The sequence below is a fragment of the Crassostrea angulata genome, chromosome 3, assembly GCF_025612915.1.
Source record: "Crassostrea angulata isolate pt1a10 chromosome 3, ASM2561291v2, whole genome shotgun sequence".
NCBI lineage: Eukaryota > Metazoa > Mollusca > Bivalvia > Ostreida > Ostreidae > Magallana > Magallana angulata.
In genome coordinates this window covers 57,809,464-57,829,343 of record NC_069113.1, presented here as the reverse complement: position 1 = coordinate 57,829,343, position 19,880 = coordinate 57,809,464, and the positions used below count along the sequence as shown (strand labels likewise).

The 19,880-nt window shown below is 35.7% G+C and overlaps 2 protein-coding genes across 13 annotated transcripts in view; one reads left to right on the top strand and one right to left on the bottom strand.

The window, feature by feature from the left end:
- The window catches only part of LOC128177777 (leucine-rich repeat-containing protein 49-like), a 43,413-nt gene extending 29,061 nt beyond the window's left edge, over positions 1-14,352 (bottom strand). For 5 of the 12 annotated variants that reach the window (XM_052844633.1, XM_052844634.1, XM_052844636.1 and 2 more), the window contains exons 1-4: positions 14,159-14,352; positions 11,179-11,265; positions 8,094-8,220; positions 6-179 (exon numbers count right to left, since the gene is read on the bottom strand). In XM_052844633.1, coding sequence (XP_052700593.1) covers positions 6-179; positions 8,094-8,220; positions 11,179-11,265; positions 14,159-14,200 — 430 coding nt within the window. In that variant the 5' untranslated portion in view covers positions 14,201-14,352. Of the gene's footprint in view, positions 1-5; positions 180-836; positions 3,484-7,225; positions 7,243-8,093; positions 8,224-9,030; positions 9,843-11,178; positions 11,266-14,158 lie in introns of those variants that run through there. The other 7 variants (XM_052844644.1, XM_052844645.1, XM_052844639.1 and 4 more) reach the window with 6 other exon arrangements.
- Positions 14,353-14,401: 49 nt separating this feature from the next.
- LOC128177779 (galactose-1-phosphate uridylyltransferase-like) lies at positions 14,402-19,591 on the top strand. Its single transcript, XM_052844647.1, has 10 exons — positions 14,402-14,555; positions 14,761-14,930; positions 15,202-15,277; positions 15,788-15,966; positions 16,080-16,136; positions 16,512-16,634; positions 16,784-16,916; positions 17,397-17,480; positions 18,626-18,780; positions 19,362-19,591. Exons 1-10 carry the CDS (start codon positions 14,534-14,536, stop codon positions 19,416-19,418), a joined length of 1,056 nt encoding a protein of 351 aa, XP_052700607.1. The 5' UTR covers positions 14,402-14,533; the 3' UTR covers positions 19,419-19,591.
- The last annotated feature ends 289 nt before the right edge of the window (positions 19,592-19,880 follow it).

Below are 19,880 nucleotides of genomic sequence, written 5' to 3'. Positions count from 1 at the left end.
CAAACCTGGCAAGAAAGCGGGGGCTTTTTGTGTCTTTGGGGACAGGTTTGCGCTAGAGCGCGAGTTTCGTCCGCTCTCCTCCGCATCCTGTACGATATCGGGCGTGCTATAGTCGTGTGCACAGGCAGGTGCTGGCACCATAGGCCGCTTGTTGGCTCTATAGTGAATCGGAATTTTCTCTGCAAACAAAAAATATGAATGGCCCGTCACCGTGGTCATCAAACCAGCCCCAGAGTGAGATCAGGTGAAGGTCACGCCGTACAACACAATACCACCCCACCAGAAAATCTCTACATTAGTGGACTCTATCTACACAGCCCTGACCCATACTTAAAGTTCTTTTGATGAGGAAAATAAAGATAGCTGATGCTATTAATTAATTTTGTATTTAAATGTCCTGAAATGATGATTATTAGTTAGTGACAGGATAACAAAGGGGTATAACTTTTGTCCATCTCTCCCTCAGCAGACTCACTTTATTATGTGTTCAAATGTATTAAAGCAATTTCTCATCTTCGCTTGCCAAGCGTTTCTGATACACTACACTTCTCATAAACGTAGTGTATCGGAAACCCTTGGCTAGCGAAGATGGCAATTTCTGAGCAATACTTGCAAAGTATTTCTAAAATGAAATTAAGAAACAAAGATTTTAGATCATGTTCAACATTTCTAAACTGTTTTTAACAAACTATTTATAGTCAAAATGAAATATATCCTTGACTTAAGGTGAGTAAAATTTTAGTGGGTGATTTGATGAGCAAAGGGGGTACTGGGCAAAGAGTGAATGAGTGGGGGTGAAGTTTGGGTGGTACAAGAGGGGTGGGGTGGGGATTTACCTCCACTGAGCCTGGAGGGCTGCTGCATCCAAATGACCTCATAACTGAGTGAGACCACACTGGAGCTCGACTTGGACCTCTCGCGTTTGTATCTCATCATGAAGAGGTCAAGGTCATGGAATGTTCAGTGTCATATATAGGTCAAAAAATATTTTTGAATGTCAAGGTCAATGAATGTATCATGTCATTTCACAAAGTTGACAGTAAATATATCACACCAATGATGGGTTTGTATCAAGTGATATATCAACATGTACTTCTCATGTACCGGTAAATCCCATGATATTCTGAGTATCTGGTGATTAATCACATGGTCTTACACAAAAATGACACTGAATTGTATCTTAATAAGGTACAATCCAATGTTGCTTCATGTTATATATATCCCACAATGCATCTAGACTTCCTGTAGATGAAAAAAAGAGGTCAATCATAATATCATCACAAATCACTACAATCTGAAGGTTCCTTTTGTGTAATTCAGCTTGTCAAAATATTCACAAAGAAAATTGAGACAAGTTCTCCAACATGATGTGACATATTTGAGGGAATCTCATTACATATCTCAAAACAAGTCCCATGTGACACAATTCTGAGCCAAAAATTCCAGCATCCAACAATGCATAAGAAAAGTCACACAATGTCGGAGCACCTAATGTTTCTCATATCCAACAACAGAGCAACAGGAAAAAGAATATCTCCGTCCAACTTTTAAACAGTCAATCTTTATGGCGATAGCTCATCTTATCAACCAAACATTCCTTTCATAGCTGGTCAAAAATCAAAAACAGTTCAAATGATAATCACAATTAAACTCCCAATATCTCCCACAATCCTTATTAGGCAGTGAATGATATCCCGTTTCCACGAGTCCAGGACCAGCTAATAAATCATCTCTATTTCAACACATGCAATATCTGATTCCATTATGATTAGCATAACATTGAGAAGTTTACACACTCTTCAGCAGTTTGTCTGGAGATAGTCCTATCTGGGAATCAAAGATCGGAGTTTTAAATTCTGTGTCGCGTTTATAGATCTCAATCGCTATTTCCGATGATTAAAAAAAACCTGTAAAACTTTAAACAAAGTCTGTCAAATGTTTCCAAAGAACTCAAAACCATTTCAGCAAATGTAGACCAGATATCCCCTGCCAATTAGCTTCTATAAAGTGTGGAAAATCTTTCTATTGTAAAAACTTCAATAAAATGGAGAAAATCCTATTGTAGTGTGTTTAAAATCAATAGGAAGCATTGGAAGAAATTGTTCCTAATCGCAATGTTGGGGTAAGATTTAAATCTGATTGAAAAATCAAAAGCTTCGTAGCCTGTCCAGCAAAATGTTGTGGATAAAATGACATTTAAAAGGACACTTTCAGGATCGAGTTTGTAAGAAATATTGATTGGTTATAATACCCAGTTCTACCTGCTTGCAGTGAAAATAATGATGAATATGTTATCAATATGAAATATCAATAGATCCCCACAAAAGTAAGCTCCACTTTCTCACTCTTCAGATTATCTAATAAATTGATAAATGCTCACGAGGCGTATCTTTATTGTTGTGATATTCACCCTAACGGCTCATCAAACATAATAACTTTAGAAAAAAAAAAAAATACTCCTATCCAATATGCACTGCCAACAAATGCCTGCAAATTTCAGCAAATCAAATTTACTCAGACTCTAATGGAAATGTAATGAATATACCAATCAAAACCAATGGAAAACACTTCCAGGAATCCATACAATTATCACATTATTGAACGTTAAATCTTTCAGTGATTATATAATACTCCATATAGATAGTGTAAAAACAAACATTTCAAAACTCAGAAATATTTCAATGAATGAATGGGTACAGCAGGAATCACTGAATCAACAACTCCACACTCTACTTGGGTATATCCATCCAACTGTTCCCTCACTCCATCATCAGACACAATGAGATGGCGATCCTCTCGAACTCTCAGAGACATCACTAATTCCCTTACAGACCTGTAATACGAGCACAGATATATCCCTCCCCACCTGTCTGATCAGTGTATCACCTGTCGTATTTAAATGCCTCTCAAAATGATGACAACCCTATTGACTCTGTGATTAATCCCGTAATATCGGGGGACGGGAATCAGCCATCAATAGGGGACCAGCTCAGCCTTCCCGAGTCAATCTCATCCGTGCCTTATCTAAGCCAGGGCTTACTGTATTTGTTTTCTTTGGAATTCAGAAAGATTACTTTTCACAAAACCCCGACAAAAAGACGAAAGAGGTTGTGACATTGTTTACTATCCCTCATAGGACATTCCCATTAAAACAATGATTGAGAAGAAAATGACAGAAATCAGAAAACCCTCTCCATTACCGCTGTGAATGAGTTTCTAAGTGAATCCACAGAGTCAGGTTCTTTGAAGTGAAAGTCATCTACAGGACCTATTAGACATGTATCACTAGTTGCTTTTGTTTCAATGTGTGACTTATCAATGTGTGTAAACATTGGGGTGCACTCAATTTGAGAACTTGGTGCTAGAAGACAATGCATTTGTACTTTCACTCCAACAAAACAGATATTGTCTATATTGAAAATCATAGAACTAATATATATAAAGCAGATTTTAATTACATCCTTCCTTCACATTGAAGCCTTGGTTCTGGAATGCATACATTAATGACACATTCATTAGCAATGGAATGCTCCATTAACTGAAAGTTTCACGAATCAGTTTAGTATGGGACACATCGGATCCATCTTGTTACGTACTTTATTTACCAAATAAATAATAAAATCAAGTATAACCCCCCCCCCCCCCCCCCCCCCCAATTTTTTATCTAATTATCTTTCAGCGTAGCGTAATGCTTTAGAGCACTCACTACAAATCTGTTAGTAGTGAGTTCGAATCCGCTGGGGCTTTTGAAATTTTTACCTTTCCAAAATATTTTAAAACAAGTTTTTGGGTTAAATAATGTTGAATTTAAAAATTCAAAACCAGTGAAAGTATTTTGATTATAATGTACTTATATCCACATTAATTTGCAGGTGTCCCATACCACTTTAAATATCCATCATTTAAAAAACTTAACAAACAAGCGACCCCAGCTACTGGATAATGACAGTGTTTTGCCTGTATAAGTTGTCAGCATTGTTTTGTATTGAGAGGTATTCTAACCAATGACCTGTGAATTGGGAGGGATTCTAACCACTGGCCTGTGTATTAGGAGGGATTCTAACCACTGACCTGTGTATTGGGAGGGATTCCAACCACTGACCTGTTTATTGGGAGGGATTCTAACCACTGATCTGTGTATTGGGAGGGATTCTAACCACTGACCTGTGTATTGGGAGGGATTCTGTATTGGTAGGGATTCTAACCACTGACCTGTGTTTTGGGAGGGATTCTAACAACTGACCTGTGTTTTGGGAGGGATTCTAACCACTGACCTGTGTTTTGGGAGGGATTCTAACCACTGACCTGTGTATTGGGAGGGATTCTAACCATTGACCTGTATATTGGGAGGGATTCTAACCACTGATCTGTGTATTGGGAGGGATTCTGTATTGGTAGGGATTCTAACCACTGTTCTTTGTTTTGGGAGGGATTCTAACCACTGACCTGTGTTCAACACTGCCTGTGAGGAGGGTCTCCAGATACTGTTTAGGGCATGAAGGAGAGGAAACTCCAGAACTGGGCTAATCAAATATGGATGCATCCTGGGCAGGGATGTAATTGGAGGAATGAAACTTTTGTGTTGGTCTAATCACTTTAATGTCAGCGAAAACCTTCAGACAAAAGATATTAGGGATATCTTTGGTTTTGTTGTTTGTTTGTTTTTGTTTTTTTGGAGGGGGGGGGGGGGGGGGTGGGGGTTGAGAGCCGAAAGAAACCTGAGTACAGGGCCTGTCACACATGTAGACCCTCTGACCATGATTAGGAAAGGGGATCAAGAAGGGGGAGAAAGATAATTTAAGAAACTTGTGTATACAATTACATGCAAATCACATCTGTGGACATACTAGGACAAAGGTTTGGAAAGGGGAGGAGGAGGAGGAAAGGGGTGCAGTGTCAATTGTGGACTATTTGGAGAGAAGGAGATATTGTAGACGCCAAAGATTGAGGGTTGGAAGGAGGATGGGGGGGGGGGGGGGGGGGGGCTAGAGGGAGTGCAGTTCATCTACACATGTGGACCCAATAAACCATAGGTTTTGTGGGGACAGAGGAGAGTCAAGGTTCAATTCACACTTGTAGACCAATTAGATCAACGGTTGGGTTGGGGGAGGGGGAAGTGCAGGTGCAAATCACACCTGTGGACCCACCTGATGAGACTGCTGTCCCCATCCTGAACATCCCTGGGGGTCAGCAAATTCTCCCCTTAAAACACCCTGCAAAAATGGCTACCATTACTGCCAAAACAATCCTGTACATTAATTATACTTATATAGCTAAACTTATATTTACTATGTACCTATGTACTAATGACCAATGTTAAACACAAGTCTTCAAAATCTCCTAAATATTAACTCATCAATAATAAGCTTTGTTAAGGTTGATTGAAATTTAAAATATTTCACATATCATATAAGGTTTACAAAGTTAATGGTATCTGAACATACTAAACTTATACTGTTTAACACTACCAAAAGTATGAATGTGTATACACATACATGTAGTTGTAATCTTCACTTATCAAGGACCAGAATCCTAACTCACCAGCTACCCCTGTGCGATTCTTTCAGAAAGAGGAAAAGTGGCTTGTCAACTCCTGATTTTCCCCCATCACTTCACAACACAAGACGACCCAAGATTCCAGTGAAACATTCCCAGAACAAATTCAATTGATTCTTTCTTCTCTAGCAATAACACTAATTAAACCTGTACAGCAAATTTAATTTGTATCAGGCAGGTAACAATCATTGTTAATCCCTGCTAATCCCCATTATGAACTCGGTCTGTGGATTAGCAGTAATCTGACTTTAGGGACTCGTTATTCCAGGGAATACACTGTGTTCTGGGAGTCCAGAGTAGGTCAGACAATGGAGCATTGGTGACAGGCCCAGGTTAGTAGGTAACAAAGTTTACCTATGGATCCCATGGCTCACAAATGTCCAGTGTCTCGGAACCTAACCAAACTTAATGTCAATTTATTGCTCGGAGAAAATGCACTGGACTTCTGCATTGATTTCAAATGCTTGAAACACCATCAGAAAACTTTGCTGACAAATGTAAACAGAATAACATATGGATGGAACATTTTTATCCACTAAAAAGCATATTCATAATCCAAAAGCCTAAATTCCTTAAGATTTTAAAAAAAGATCCTACTCATTATAAACAATTAAATGACCTAACAAAAATAAAGATGGTATTGCTGATAAACCTTAGGATAGTGTATCCAATAAATGAAATCAGATACTTAAGGATACTGTGTCTAATACTCTGATGGGACTTAGGGAGGGTGTGTCCAATATGCAAGAGTTACCTTCAGATAGTATCTCAAATACACTGGAGAGACCTAAGGATAATGTATCCAAAACAAAGATGAGATCTAAGAAGAGTGTACATCCAACACACCATATCAGGTAACAATGGATAGTGTATCCAATACACAGACAGGATAATCTGTCCAGTACACCAGATGGTACCTATGGATAGTGTGTCCAATACAACATAAGGTACCTTTGGACAGTGTTTCAATACACAGAAGGAATAGTGTGACCAAAACACCAGATGGTTCATATGGACAGTGCATCCAAAACACAGATGGAACCTAAGGATAGTGTATCCAATACACGGAAGGTCCTTAGGAAATTGTATCCTATACACAGAGGGGACATATGGATAGTATGTCCATTCACAAAAGGTGTGTGCGTCCAATACATCAGATGGTCTCTATGGATAATGTGTCCAATACAACATAAGGGACCTAATGATAGTGTGTTTGACACACAGAAGGGATAGTGTGTTCAATACACCATATGGTATCTACGAACAGTGTGTCCAATACACTTGAAGGACCTTTACAATTATAGCATTATAAGTTTGATAAAACCTGTCAGTGAGGACAATAAGTCAAATACAGAGGGACATAACAATAAAGTGATGTGTCCATACACAGTGGGGACTTTATAAGAATGGAGTGTTATTGCACATTATGTACATGTACCTAGAGATAGTGTGTCCAGTACCAGGAATGTACTAATGGGCTGTATCTAATGAGAGACACAGTTGGGGCGACGTGTCCTGTTAGAGGTGAAATAATCCAGTGTTTTGACTGCTGAAGGAGAAATGAACTTTGTGATTTTTTAAAACTTGCTCTGTTCCCAGTGCTGTATCATTAGTCACCCAAAAGGGGAGTAACTGTGCTTGGTTGTAACCAATGTTTGTGTCTACCTACCTCGGTTATTCATTATACTGTAAAAAAATTGCAAAAGAGAGGCATACAGTGGCGAAGAGATTCACAATATCGAACACATTCAGAATGATGGAAATGCCATCTGAATGAGCATCAGGAGAAGTATTTCACTGCAATTTCTTTCAAAATTATATTTGTAACTGGTTTATTCCCTTCATTTCATCAGATGGCAATTTCATCTCCTCTATATACCTGTGTTATACACATATAATGTTTGAACAGACAAAATTTTAAGAATAGAAGATAGCATGAGTTTTGAATTTGTAAAAAAGATATTGGAGTTGTTTCCTTTGCTGCAGTGCTTTTACAACATCAACACAGGTCACCAAGGTCACAGAGAGGTGAAGGTCAGGGGTTGTGTAGTCATGGCTTCGTAGCTATCCACAACATCCCTTTAGCTTTAACTTATAATCACTGTGTTGAAAACAATGTTATCATTTCACTTAGTTAACATCCAAACCCATTATAAACCTTGCTATTAGCATCATTTAGAGCCACTTTTTTCATTACAATGTTAAATGTATTCATGATTTCAAGCCTTTCAGTAAACAGAGGAAGGATGTGATGTTTAACAATTTCTGAATTAGTCATTTGAAATTTCATAATTAGCAAAAAAAAAATTTATTTGAAATATTTGTAATTCTTTAAAACATAGACTCTTTAAATGAGTAATTTACCGAGCTACACTTCAATATAACTGATAACCCAGCCCCAGGGTTTTGTTTCAAAGTAAGCAGACCAAACAATTAATATGTTGTTCCAGGCAGAAGTTTGTGGATAGCTTGTCCTGACTACAGCCTCCCGTCACGGTCTGAGTGTTTGTGTGTGTGAGACATTAGCCGGTCCCTACCTGCGATGTGGTTAAGGGTGAAGTCTGGAGGGCCCTGGGGGTAGCGTTTCATCATGATGTCGTTGTTTGGGATCTGAGTGGGGCGGAATACAACTTGTTCTTGGGGCTGCACAGATCTCTCAACAATCTGAAACAGACAATGGGAGTATAAAATAAGAACAATCCACTGAGCAAAAGTAATGACAGTGTATAGCATGAATCAATTGTTAACTGTAATGATGGTTCATAAGATAGCAGTGAGAGTGTTTGATTAGTATCAGAAATCAGTCATATGTATAATGGTACATAAGATTGCAGTGAGAGTGTTTGATTAGTATCAGAAATCAGTCATATGTATAATGGTACATAAGATTGCAGTGAGAGTGTTTGATTAGTATCAGAAATCAGTTAGATGTATAATACACTGTATCAGCTTTACTACAATATATTCTGTGAATGAATATTACGTTATCAATATAAGTAACAAATCATCCAAAATTTTGATTGACTGCATTTAACACAGCTGCAGGTCTGTATCTCCTGGTCTAAAAAAATTCCAATGGACAACCTGGGAGATACAGTGCCACCCATTGAAAAAAAATTGTATTTATTGTGCAGAAAAACTTTCGCTAGTTTTGGACCGCTAGGTTGTCCATCTGAATTTTTTCAGACCAAGAGCTACAGACCTGCAGCTACCTTCAACAGAACTATCAAAGCAAAGAGCTTACAATGATTGCATAAAATAAATGCATGGACACCATGAGCGAGATTAAGTCACTACCTACACAGACAAAATAATACACCAACAAACACACAAACAATGATGACTTTCAAACAGTAAACATAAATCCTATACACACAATTATACAACTGATACCATATCAAAATCCTTACATAAACAAGGATGTAGAGTTGAAGAAGATAAATAAAACTTGTTTATATATCCGTAAATATTTACAGGGAGCACAAATGTCCTCAGAGGGACTTTTCTGACGTTTCTGTTGTAATTCATTTCCAGAACGAAGTATCTTCACCACAATGACGTCAGTTCTAATCTCGAGATAGCTCAGAGTATCCCCACTACAATTTCATCAGATTTAATCTCAAGATGGCTCAAAGTATCCCCCTATAATGAATGATGTCAGTCCAAATCTCGAGATAGCTCAAAGTATCCCCACCACAGTGACGTTAGTTCTTATCTCGAGATAGCTCAGAGTATCTCAGCAACAACAATTGCTTTGTCACATTCTCACAACATCTGAAACATTTCCATGAGTGAAATTGTTACATGTCCACCAATAATGTCAAACGTTGTGTAGTTATCTATTCCATCAATACAAAACTTGTCCTGTGTCTACAGTATAAAACCTGTCTGATACTTGACAAGAGAGACGAGAGAAACGAGAGAGATAGCTGGTTTTGATAGCTGCTCTGTCCTAGACCTCAAGGTTTGTCATGGAACTTAAAATACCCCACAAAGAAATTAGTCACACATACCCCAACAGTCAAAAGAAATTACACCCTCAATTCTGTCTTCACTGACATGTCTTTATAAATGTATAATTTTGTTTGTATCTTGGCCATTGAAAGAACTTGATGTTGTAGATTTAGAAATCAATTCAATACCAAAGTTAATGTGTTTTAAAGTCCAAATTAAAAATAGAAATCAGGAAAATCTTAAATAGGGGATATGGGCCATTTCTTCTGAGTATAGTATACCTAATGAAAATAAATTCTTCTTCATAAAAGAGTACATGGAATATCTGCATAAATATCTCAGGTTTTGAGACAAAATTTATATGTAGTTTTCTATTTTTCAAAAATTAAGATTATAAATTATTCATTGATTTCAGATTTTTTTCACGCAGCTATTGTATATAGATTTCAAACCATAATTTTATGCTTGAAATGTTCAGTTTCTTCCTGATGTACCGGGGTATCTACTCCCGTTCATTGTGATATTCTCTGTGATAAGCTATCATATCTATCGGCATATCTCAGACTCGTGAGTACATGGAATCAAATGAGTGCTTATTCAAGATTAACACACTCAAGTACAAGTACTATTCTCAGACACTTGATTCATACATGGCAGTAGTCAAGGAATTGTCCTGCATTACACAATATGTATCAACAGTAAACAAACCACAGAGGGACAATCAGGGGAGAGAACTGCTGGATAGTGACATCAGTTCATTCAACATGAATCACCAAACAACACAGTGAAACAAAACTGACAGGACATCATCTCCAATCAAGGTGAGCCAACTTATACATATCAAGTCCAATATTCACAGAATAAGTTAAGATGAACCAACTAACACCAATCAAGTCCAATTTACAGAATAGGTCAAGATGCCTCAACTAACTGGTATAGTGATGTCCAAACTTATAAAATAAATCAAGATGAATCAACTTACAGGACATAATACATTATACAAAAATGGGTCATGACAAGTCAACATACAAAAAAAATTATGTCAGATTCTAAGACTTATTCAATATAAGTCTTAACTTCAGGTATTAGATCGAATCTTATAGAATAAGTAAGATGAGTCAACTTACTGTACACTGAGCAGAATTCACAGAAACATTCATCTGACACAACAGTTTATCTCACAGTCAACAGTTTATCTCACAGTCAACAGTTTATCTTACACAGTCAACAGTTGATCTCACACAGTAGAGATGTATATACATCTATATACAAAACAGATGAAAACATGAGTGATTATGTGTACTAAGTTGTATGTATACAATGCCATGTATATACCAATGAATTAATAAAAATACTATATATATATACCCAATCCTCTAATTATTGAAAACACACAGTTTGAAGGTCAATACAAATACATGTAGAAGATGATTGAGATAAGTCATTTATCTATGAAACACTTGTTGAAATTTATACTATGTATTAACCAGTCTAACTAAAACCAGCCACTACAAATTAACTTCATTGTAGGGACCCTACAAAAAAAGAATTATAGTCAGAAAGACTATATAACAGATACTTCTTTAATGTAAAAAATGAAACTATGTACATTCTGCTGAATCGCCCTACAGAACACAGAGATCTGACTCACGGAGATTCTTGACTCACTTGTTGGCTGTTATACCCAGTGCCTGCCGTGAGGTGCTTGCTACTAAGTGCAGGAAGAATTTGTAGTGAAGAAAGCGTGGAGTTAGTCTGCAAGAAAAAACACACACCTACACTGTTAATTAATGATACATCTACATTGTTAATTAATGATACATCTACATTGTTAATTAATGATACATCTACACTGTTAATAAATGATATACCTACACTGTTCATTAATGATACACCTACACTGTTAATTAATGATTATCTACACTGTTAATTAATGATACATCTACATTGTTAATTAATGATACATCTACACTGTTAATCATTGATATACCTACACTGTTAATTAATGATACACCTACACTGTTAATTAATGATACATCTACACTGTTAATCAATGATATACCTACACTGTTAATTAATGATACATCTACACTGTTAATTAATGATACACCTACACTGTTAATTAATGATACACCTACACTGTTAATTAATGATACATCTACACTGTTAATCAATGATATACCTACACTGTTAATTAATGATACATCTACATTTGTTAATTAATGATACACCTACATTGTTAATTAATGATACACCTACACTGTTAATTAATGATTCATCTACATTGTTAATTAATGATACATCTACACTGTTAATAAATGATATACCTACACTGTTAATTAATGATACATCTACACTGTTAATTAATGATATACCTACACTGTTAATAAATGATATACCTACATTGTTAATTAATGATACATCTACACTGTTAATTAATGATACACCTACACTGTTAATTAATTATACACCTACACTGTTAATTAATGATACATCTACACATCCAAAACATTTAATCCAAAACATCTGGTAAAATCCAATTTGAAATAACAATTTTTCAAAGAATTCAGTATTGGTTTGAATGATTTTTTATATCAGACTGAACATCAGAGTATGATAAATTATTATTTTGATTGGAAATTTATCAGTTAAAAGGTGTATGGCTTTGGGATTGGGGTCAAACATTAATTAGAAAGAATTAGAAATGATTTGTATGTAAAAGGTCAGATATAACTCTATGTTAAATTTCAGAGATAAGAAAGAATCTCTTCTAAAATGTTGATGGGTACAGGGAAAGTTTGGTCTTTAAAACACTTGGATGTTTAATTTGACAGTTTTTTTTTCACACACAAATCAATTGTTAATGACTAATAATGTGCACATATAAATTAATCATGTATACTGAAACTAATAGCAGAGAGAAAGATTTTGTATTAAAGAGAAACATGAAAAAAAAAATATATAATACACTAATGGCTATAAGTGATATTAACCAAATGCATCAGAATGATACCAAAAATGACATCTGATTAGTACCTGTGACTCTGTATAGCAATGCCCAATGGTAAATATTGGTCATGCTGTACTTTGTGATGCTTTCTTAATTGAACTTCAAATTACTGGTACTTCAATTCAGTAATACAAACTCCACTTAAATTTTTTATTTTGGGTTCTGTATTGAAATCTGGAGCAAAATAGGAGGCGTTTCAAAACAGAACAATTAGATTTTTTTTAAATTCTAGATGTATGATAAATGGAACAGAGTATAAATAGTACTTAAAAAACTATATCATAAATATTGGCAAAAATTTTAATATCTTTTCAAGGCTTTATGATTTTTTTAATAAATTGAATGAAATCCATGCAAGAGTAACTGTTAAATTCTTATTAGGACACACATTAATCTAAAAAAAAAAAATAATAACTTCCTCCCACTACATACAATAGAAAGTAAGTAAGAATTCATCCCATAAACTTGCAATGTAGCAGTCGTGAGGCGGATTTGCTTTGTGTCGATTTAAAGCCTGTTAAAAAACTGCAGGGGAAAAACACATTTTTAACCGTTAGAAACCTTTTCGAACATATATATGTAGTTCAGTCCAAAAAATGTTCATTTATTAAATGGGTTGTACCAAGGCATATTGTTAATATGCACATTTCAATTTGCCAAAGACATATATAACAGAGATTGGCAACTCCGCCATTAGCGTGTTTTGTTGTTGAAAAATGTTACGGGACCAACCTTACTTTCAGAACTACACATTAGTAAACTGAGATAATGATCTTAAACCAAAATACATTTTTTTATGAAAAATGTGCATAGGTTTTAGACATGTTTAAAACAAAAAATTGAAAAATAAGATTAATATATTAATAGAAAATATATTTGGCCAGCTAAAAAACATCGGCGAAATCTCGGACAGGTAGCCAACTGCCTCTCAAAACTCCTCTTTTTAATATTGTTTATTAGACATAAACTCATGAAAATAAAATATTTTGAATGTTTTGGTAATAGGTTTTAGCCGTATATATTTTGATATAATTGTTTATTAGAAAGATATATTGATTTTAACTTGTGATACTTTGCAATAGGGACCGCAAGATTTCCCGAGATTTCGATCAGTTGCCAATCTCTGTAATATTAACATCTCTGAATATGCCTACCATTTTTCAGATATCGCACTTGGAAAGTCTTGAGTTTTATCATTAACATGGCAATTGTAAACAGCAAATTTTTAAACATGTAGTTAAAAGTGGCAATGATTTCGCTGCAAAAACAGTTAATGTACGTGGGAAAATTGGACTATAAAAGGGCAACATGGTAGGTTTTGAGACCAATCATATGAAAAATTAGGCAATATACAAGCAACCCAATACTTTTTTTTCATTTGCTACGAAGCAAGTATACCAGACGAATTCTATCGTTAAACCAGGTCCAATCTGACATTTTAACGATAGAACATTCTATCTATACATTCATTTTAGCTTGTTATTTGGATAAAATGGTAAGAGATTCATCAATGCACATAAATATACCTAGTTCACTTAAACATGTTTAAAAAGAAAATATGTCGTAACAGAAGTTACAACACTTGAAACTCAATTTGAGTAAACCATTTATCAACAAAACAAAATATACACTGCATACCTCTTTCGTGAGAGTTAAGCGACTTTTAGGTTTGTTGTACATAACTGACAACAAACAGACAAAAGAACTTGGATTTTGGCACGGGGTTTCACTGTGTTACAAAGATCATGATACATTTTTGAGCAAATATTTTCACAACTGCATGAAAAATACATGTTTTTAACCGTTGGTGCCCTTGGTTGCATAGGTTGCCGCCATTTTGAAACATAGGAAGCCGCATCTGCGCAATTAAACCGGAACTAATATTAGAGGAAATTCGGCATTAAGGTAGTTGGTGTTGATGCCGGTGGCCTTTGTTGTTGGAATATTGATTTGTCCTTGTTACAGGTTAAAATTGAAGCAAACAATCTATTGAACAGAAAAAAATCATACAAGATGTCGACGTTTGATTCTAAAGGTAATCCAAATTTACAATGCATCAAAGTCAGAGAATAACTGATTTAACGCTTAAAAACCTCCTGTTATCATGATTAACAAAAATCTGTAGTCTGCACTATTTTGTGACATATACGTATATATATTGCATCAGCTGGGGTTTGAACCCATTGATCGATGCAACATATTTCTCATAAATATATTTCTGTCTCTGATTTCACCCTTAGAGCACCCCCACATAAGATATAACCCTCTGATGGAGGAATGGGTGACAGTGTCTCCTCACAGAATGAAGAGGCCCTGGAAGGGGCAGGTGGAGAAACCGGAGGAAGAAGAGATCCCAAGTTATGATCCCAACAACTCGCTGTGCCCCGGAAACACTCGGTCCAGCGGAAAAGTAGTGTAACTATTGACCTAAGGGTTCAAACCCCCTATACTTGTTGTACACACGCATACATTCAAAATTGTATCTTAATTACTACCTGAAAATAGCAAAACATGTTTTAAAAGATTTTATAAGAATTTAGACTGTGTTCCTACGTGATGTATCTCATTGTAGAAGGAGTGTTCTTATTTTCATCAATTTTGGTTTTGGTAAGCTGTTTAGATACTGAGCTATTTTAGGTTGTCTATCTTTGAACTTCTCTCATCATTGCAATCTTTTTCAGGTCAATCCCCACTACAAGGGAACGTTTCTGTTCGACAATGATTTTCCAGCTCTTCTAAAGGATGGACCTGCCCCTTGTAAGTTACTGCTACACAGAGAAGCCAAGCTTTAAATTCAAGACAGATTAATGAATCCTTTACAATGTAGTACCCTTAATATTGTTAGTGCAAGACTTTGCTACATAGAATATTTGCTACATAGAATAGAACATTGGACAGCTGTCATAATTATGTTGGACAGGACAAGGTGTTTGTTCTGCTTCATTGTTAGGATTCATCCTCAATTGAGTAAGACCAACAATTTTAATGACTACTGTCGTTAGATTCTAATGCACTGCTGCGTTGTATCAAAAGCTGTTGCATTGATTGATTCTACTGAAATGTTGAAAAGGGAATAAGTCATTTTTTCAAAATTAATGAAAACAAAATTAATCATAATCCCTTTAAATTTTGCATTGAAAAAATAAATACCTGCCTGTCACATTTTTTTTCAATTTGTTTAGCCTAAGGAACAAAAGTTGAATTCGCTTAAAGATTGAGATTTTATCAGATTATTTAGTTTCTTGTAATTTCATTGGTTTATTTTAGCTGCGAACCCTGACCCGCTGTTTCAGTCCGCCCCGGCTTACGGAGCCTGCCAAGTCATGTGCTTCCATCCGCGATCTGACCTCACCCTCCCACTGATGTCCCAGTCCGAAGTCAGGGAGGTAATTGACAAGTGGGCCGAAATCAACACAGACCTCGGAAAGAAGTATACGTGGGTCCAGGTAAGGTTGCTCAAGCAAAGGATATGGAAGTTTTAGTATTTTTTGTTTATGTCTTGTTTTATTATATAAATTTTCATGTGCAATGGCTGATGTTTTTCCATATTCATTTTCAGATCTTTGAAAATAAAGGAAATGTTATGGGCTGCTCCAACCCTCACCCACATTGCCAGGTAACAGTTTATCAGTTTATGGAGGACATCAATTCATTTTGTTGCTTATTCACTAGCGATAGGTGAATCATTCATTGCCCTAAAATCTACTCCCATAAAATCTACTCCCATAAAATCTACTCCCAAATAGGGATCCTGATTGTTTGATGCAGATTTAATTGTTCAGTTCTTAATATATACTTAGTAATACATGTACATGTAAATACATTGTCAAATGAAAAATATTCAGACAAAATTAATTTCTTTGTGCAGTGGTAAACTACTGACTTTGCAGATCACAGAACATGAATGTAATTGTTAGCAATGACTAAGCACTAAGATATAAAATATAGGCAATAGATATTTACTTACACAAGAAAATTTGTTTTCTAACAGGTGTGGGCCAGCTCCTATTTCCCCAATGATCCTGCAAAGAAACACCGAACACAGAGAGAGTACTACGACATACACAAGGTGCCCCTCCTGGTGGACTATGTGAAGAAAGAGCTCCAAAAACAGGTGCCCCCTCCACATTGTTTTGTATTTAACTGCATTGTTTGATTGATAAACATTGTATAAAACAGGAGAACACATATTCCTGTTGATCGACTAGAACATTGTGGGATTTGAGATATGATCATGATCTCCCATCATTCCATTACGTACAGGAGAGGGTTGTCCTACAGAACGAGCACTGGGTGTGGCTGGTCCCATACTGGGCCATCTGGCCCTACGAGACGATGCTGCTCCCAAAACGACACGTCCTACGCATCGAGGATCTCACGTCAGCCGAGAGAGATGGTAAGTGGGTCAAAGAGAGAAAGTAGGTCAACGAGAGACAGTAAGTAGGTCAAAGAGAGAAGGTCGGTCAAAGAGAGACCGTAAGTAGGTCAAAGAGAGACCGTAAGTAGGTCAAAGAGAGACAGTAAGTAGGTCAAAGAGAGACAGTAAGTATGTCAAAGAGAGACTGTAAGTAGGTCAAAGAGAGACAGTGAAAAGGTCAAAGAGAGACAGTGGTACTAAGTGAGTTGGTGAATAAGTCAAAGGAATTTCAAAATACCTGCAGGAAATGGCAATAATATGCTGGATCAACACAAAAACAAATGTGAATAATCTTTTGAAATGTTCCATTCCTCTGCCTGTTATACTATCTCCTCAAAGGATCCCTCCAAATGATTATAGTCTAATTTTGAATAGTACAAAAACTCTAAATACTTTTTGTCACCAGCCTTTACTTTAATCATAGAAATGTCTCAAAAGTTTTACTTGTTTTTTTTTCAGCCCTAGCAGACATAATGAAGAAACTCCTCACAAAATATGATAATATGTTTGAAGTCTCGTTTCCATATTCCATGGGTTGGCATGGTAAGTTGTTGTGTTATAGTATCTGACCTGAGGTATGAACTTGGTTGGTCACATGGATGATCAAATCCTGTGAAGTCCAAAGGGCGTCTCAGAAGATTTGATCACGGACCAAGTAAGTTCATATCACAGTGAACTTTTTAACATTGCTGTTTATTACTTATATTTACGTTTCAGAATGGCAAATTGTTCAGAAACATTAATATAACTGTGTTGTAACGTTTACAATATTGCAACCTTCAAGCGATAAGCGTGTGTGGTTATCAGTGTGACGCCACGAAAACGTTCATACAGAATTGAACGTTTTTGCTATTCCATAGCTGGGTTGTCTCTAAAAATTGAAGTAGAAGGGAGCAATAAAAAAGTAGAAGGGGATCTGAAGGTCTAGCTTACAGCTAGATTGTGTTTGAAATGCAATTATAGCCAGGTAATTACGTCACTTTAGGCGGGGGAATTCCCCACCTCCCGGGTCTTAGAGACAACCCTGCTATAGGTTCATATAATGAAGCATATCTGAAGATGTAAATATTCACTTTTAAACTATTTTATTTGTGAAACATTCACCAATTCTATGTTCAATCAGCAGACTTTGTACATCAGAACTAGTACATGTAAAAGACATCAGACAGATGTGCATACAATACTTGGATAATGAAGTTAAAAATGAAATTGGATTTTTATTGCTGTGAATAATTATGCTTAATTTTTACAAGGTTTTTAAATCTGTAAAATTTAAATTTTTACAGATTTATAAAACTTGTAAAAATTAGTAAAATTTAGCAGCAGATAAATAATACCAATTACACAGTATAATGGTTAGAATGTGATGTAAACTGTAGAAAAGACAGAACTATGAAAATAAACGTTTTTGTTTCCACAATAATCTGCATTTCAAGTTGCATGCAAAATCTAAAAATTTAGACATTTTTTATCACAATTTACAAATATATTAATGTAAATTTCAGAATCAAACATCCATCGTTTTAGCATGATTAAGTCATTAACTATAAATCAAGTTAAAAATATTGGACCAAAAAATATCATTAACTTAATATGTAATTTGCACCCAGTAAATACATTGTATATTTATGAGATACAGGGTAATTTACTTTTTGACATATTTTACAGTATGTTTTTTTTTATTAAAGGAGCCCCTACAGGGGATTACCTCCAACAAGACAACAGCCACTGGCAGCTCCATGCTTTGTACTTCCCCCCTCTGCTGAGGTCAGCTACAGTAAAGAAATTCATGGTGGGGTATGAGATGCTGGCTCAATCTCAGCGGGACCTAACAGCAGAACAGGTATAAGATGCTTGGTTGATCTCATTGAGACTTATTTACAGAACAAATAGAGAAAATGATCATGGCTCAATCTCAGTGAGATTTAATAGCAGAACAAGTATGAGATGCTGGCTGAATCTCAGTGAGATTTAACGGTAGAACAGTAATAAGATGCTTGGTCAACCTCAGCGAGACTTATTTGCAGAAGAAAGACTAAATATTACCAGGATTAACAACAGAACAGGTTTGCAATTATAGCATTATATCAACATGGCAGTTCAATCTCATAGACTTATTTGCAAAACAAATGTATAAAATGATGTGTTAGTCTCAGTGAGACTACAGATCAGGTATGAGATGCTTGTCAATCTCAGTGAGATTTAACAGATGAACAGGTATGAGATGCTTTGTCAATCTCAGTGAGACTAACACCAGAACAGGTATGAGATGCTTTGTCAATCTCCTTGAGATTCAACAGCAGAACAGGTATGAAATTCTTGGTCCATATCAGTAAGACTGTCGTCTGCTTAATTTTCCATAACTAGTAAGGAAATTTAATAAAATCTTTGCAGGATTTTAACATAATTTGAATTTTTTTTCAGGCTGCAGAGAAACTGAAGAGTTTACCCGACGTCCATTATAAATCCCAGAATTCCTAGCGGTCCATCAGGATGAGTGCTCAGTTGTGCCAAATCGTAAAGTCATGTTCAGCTGACGTTTTAAGTTTGAAGTCATGTAAAATACTGTAGATTTCTTATTATACCCGAGTACTTAAGTCAACGATTCCCCATTTTGCATCAAATTGCGTGAATAAAAAATCGCAAATTTGGAATTTTTATACTAATTTTTTATAGTTTTAAGCTCTCAGAAAATAAAAGCGAGATTTTAAAATCCGCGAGGGGTGATTCCCGCGATTTTACGCAGATATTAATTCCTCCTGATTAATTAAGAATTTACAGTATCTAAATTTTTAAATTAATTTTTAATAAAAAGGAAGAGTTGTACATGTAATAGCAAATATTTAATATTTCCTAGATTTTCACTTTGAAGACTAGTCAGGTGTGGAAATAGTCTGTGGCTTCTGATTGTTAATTCCTCCCTCACCCTGAACTACCTCTCTG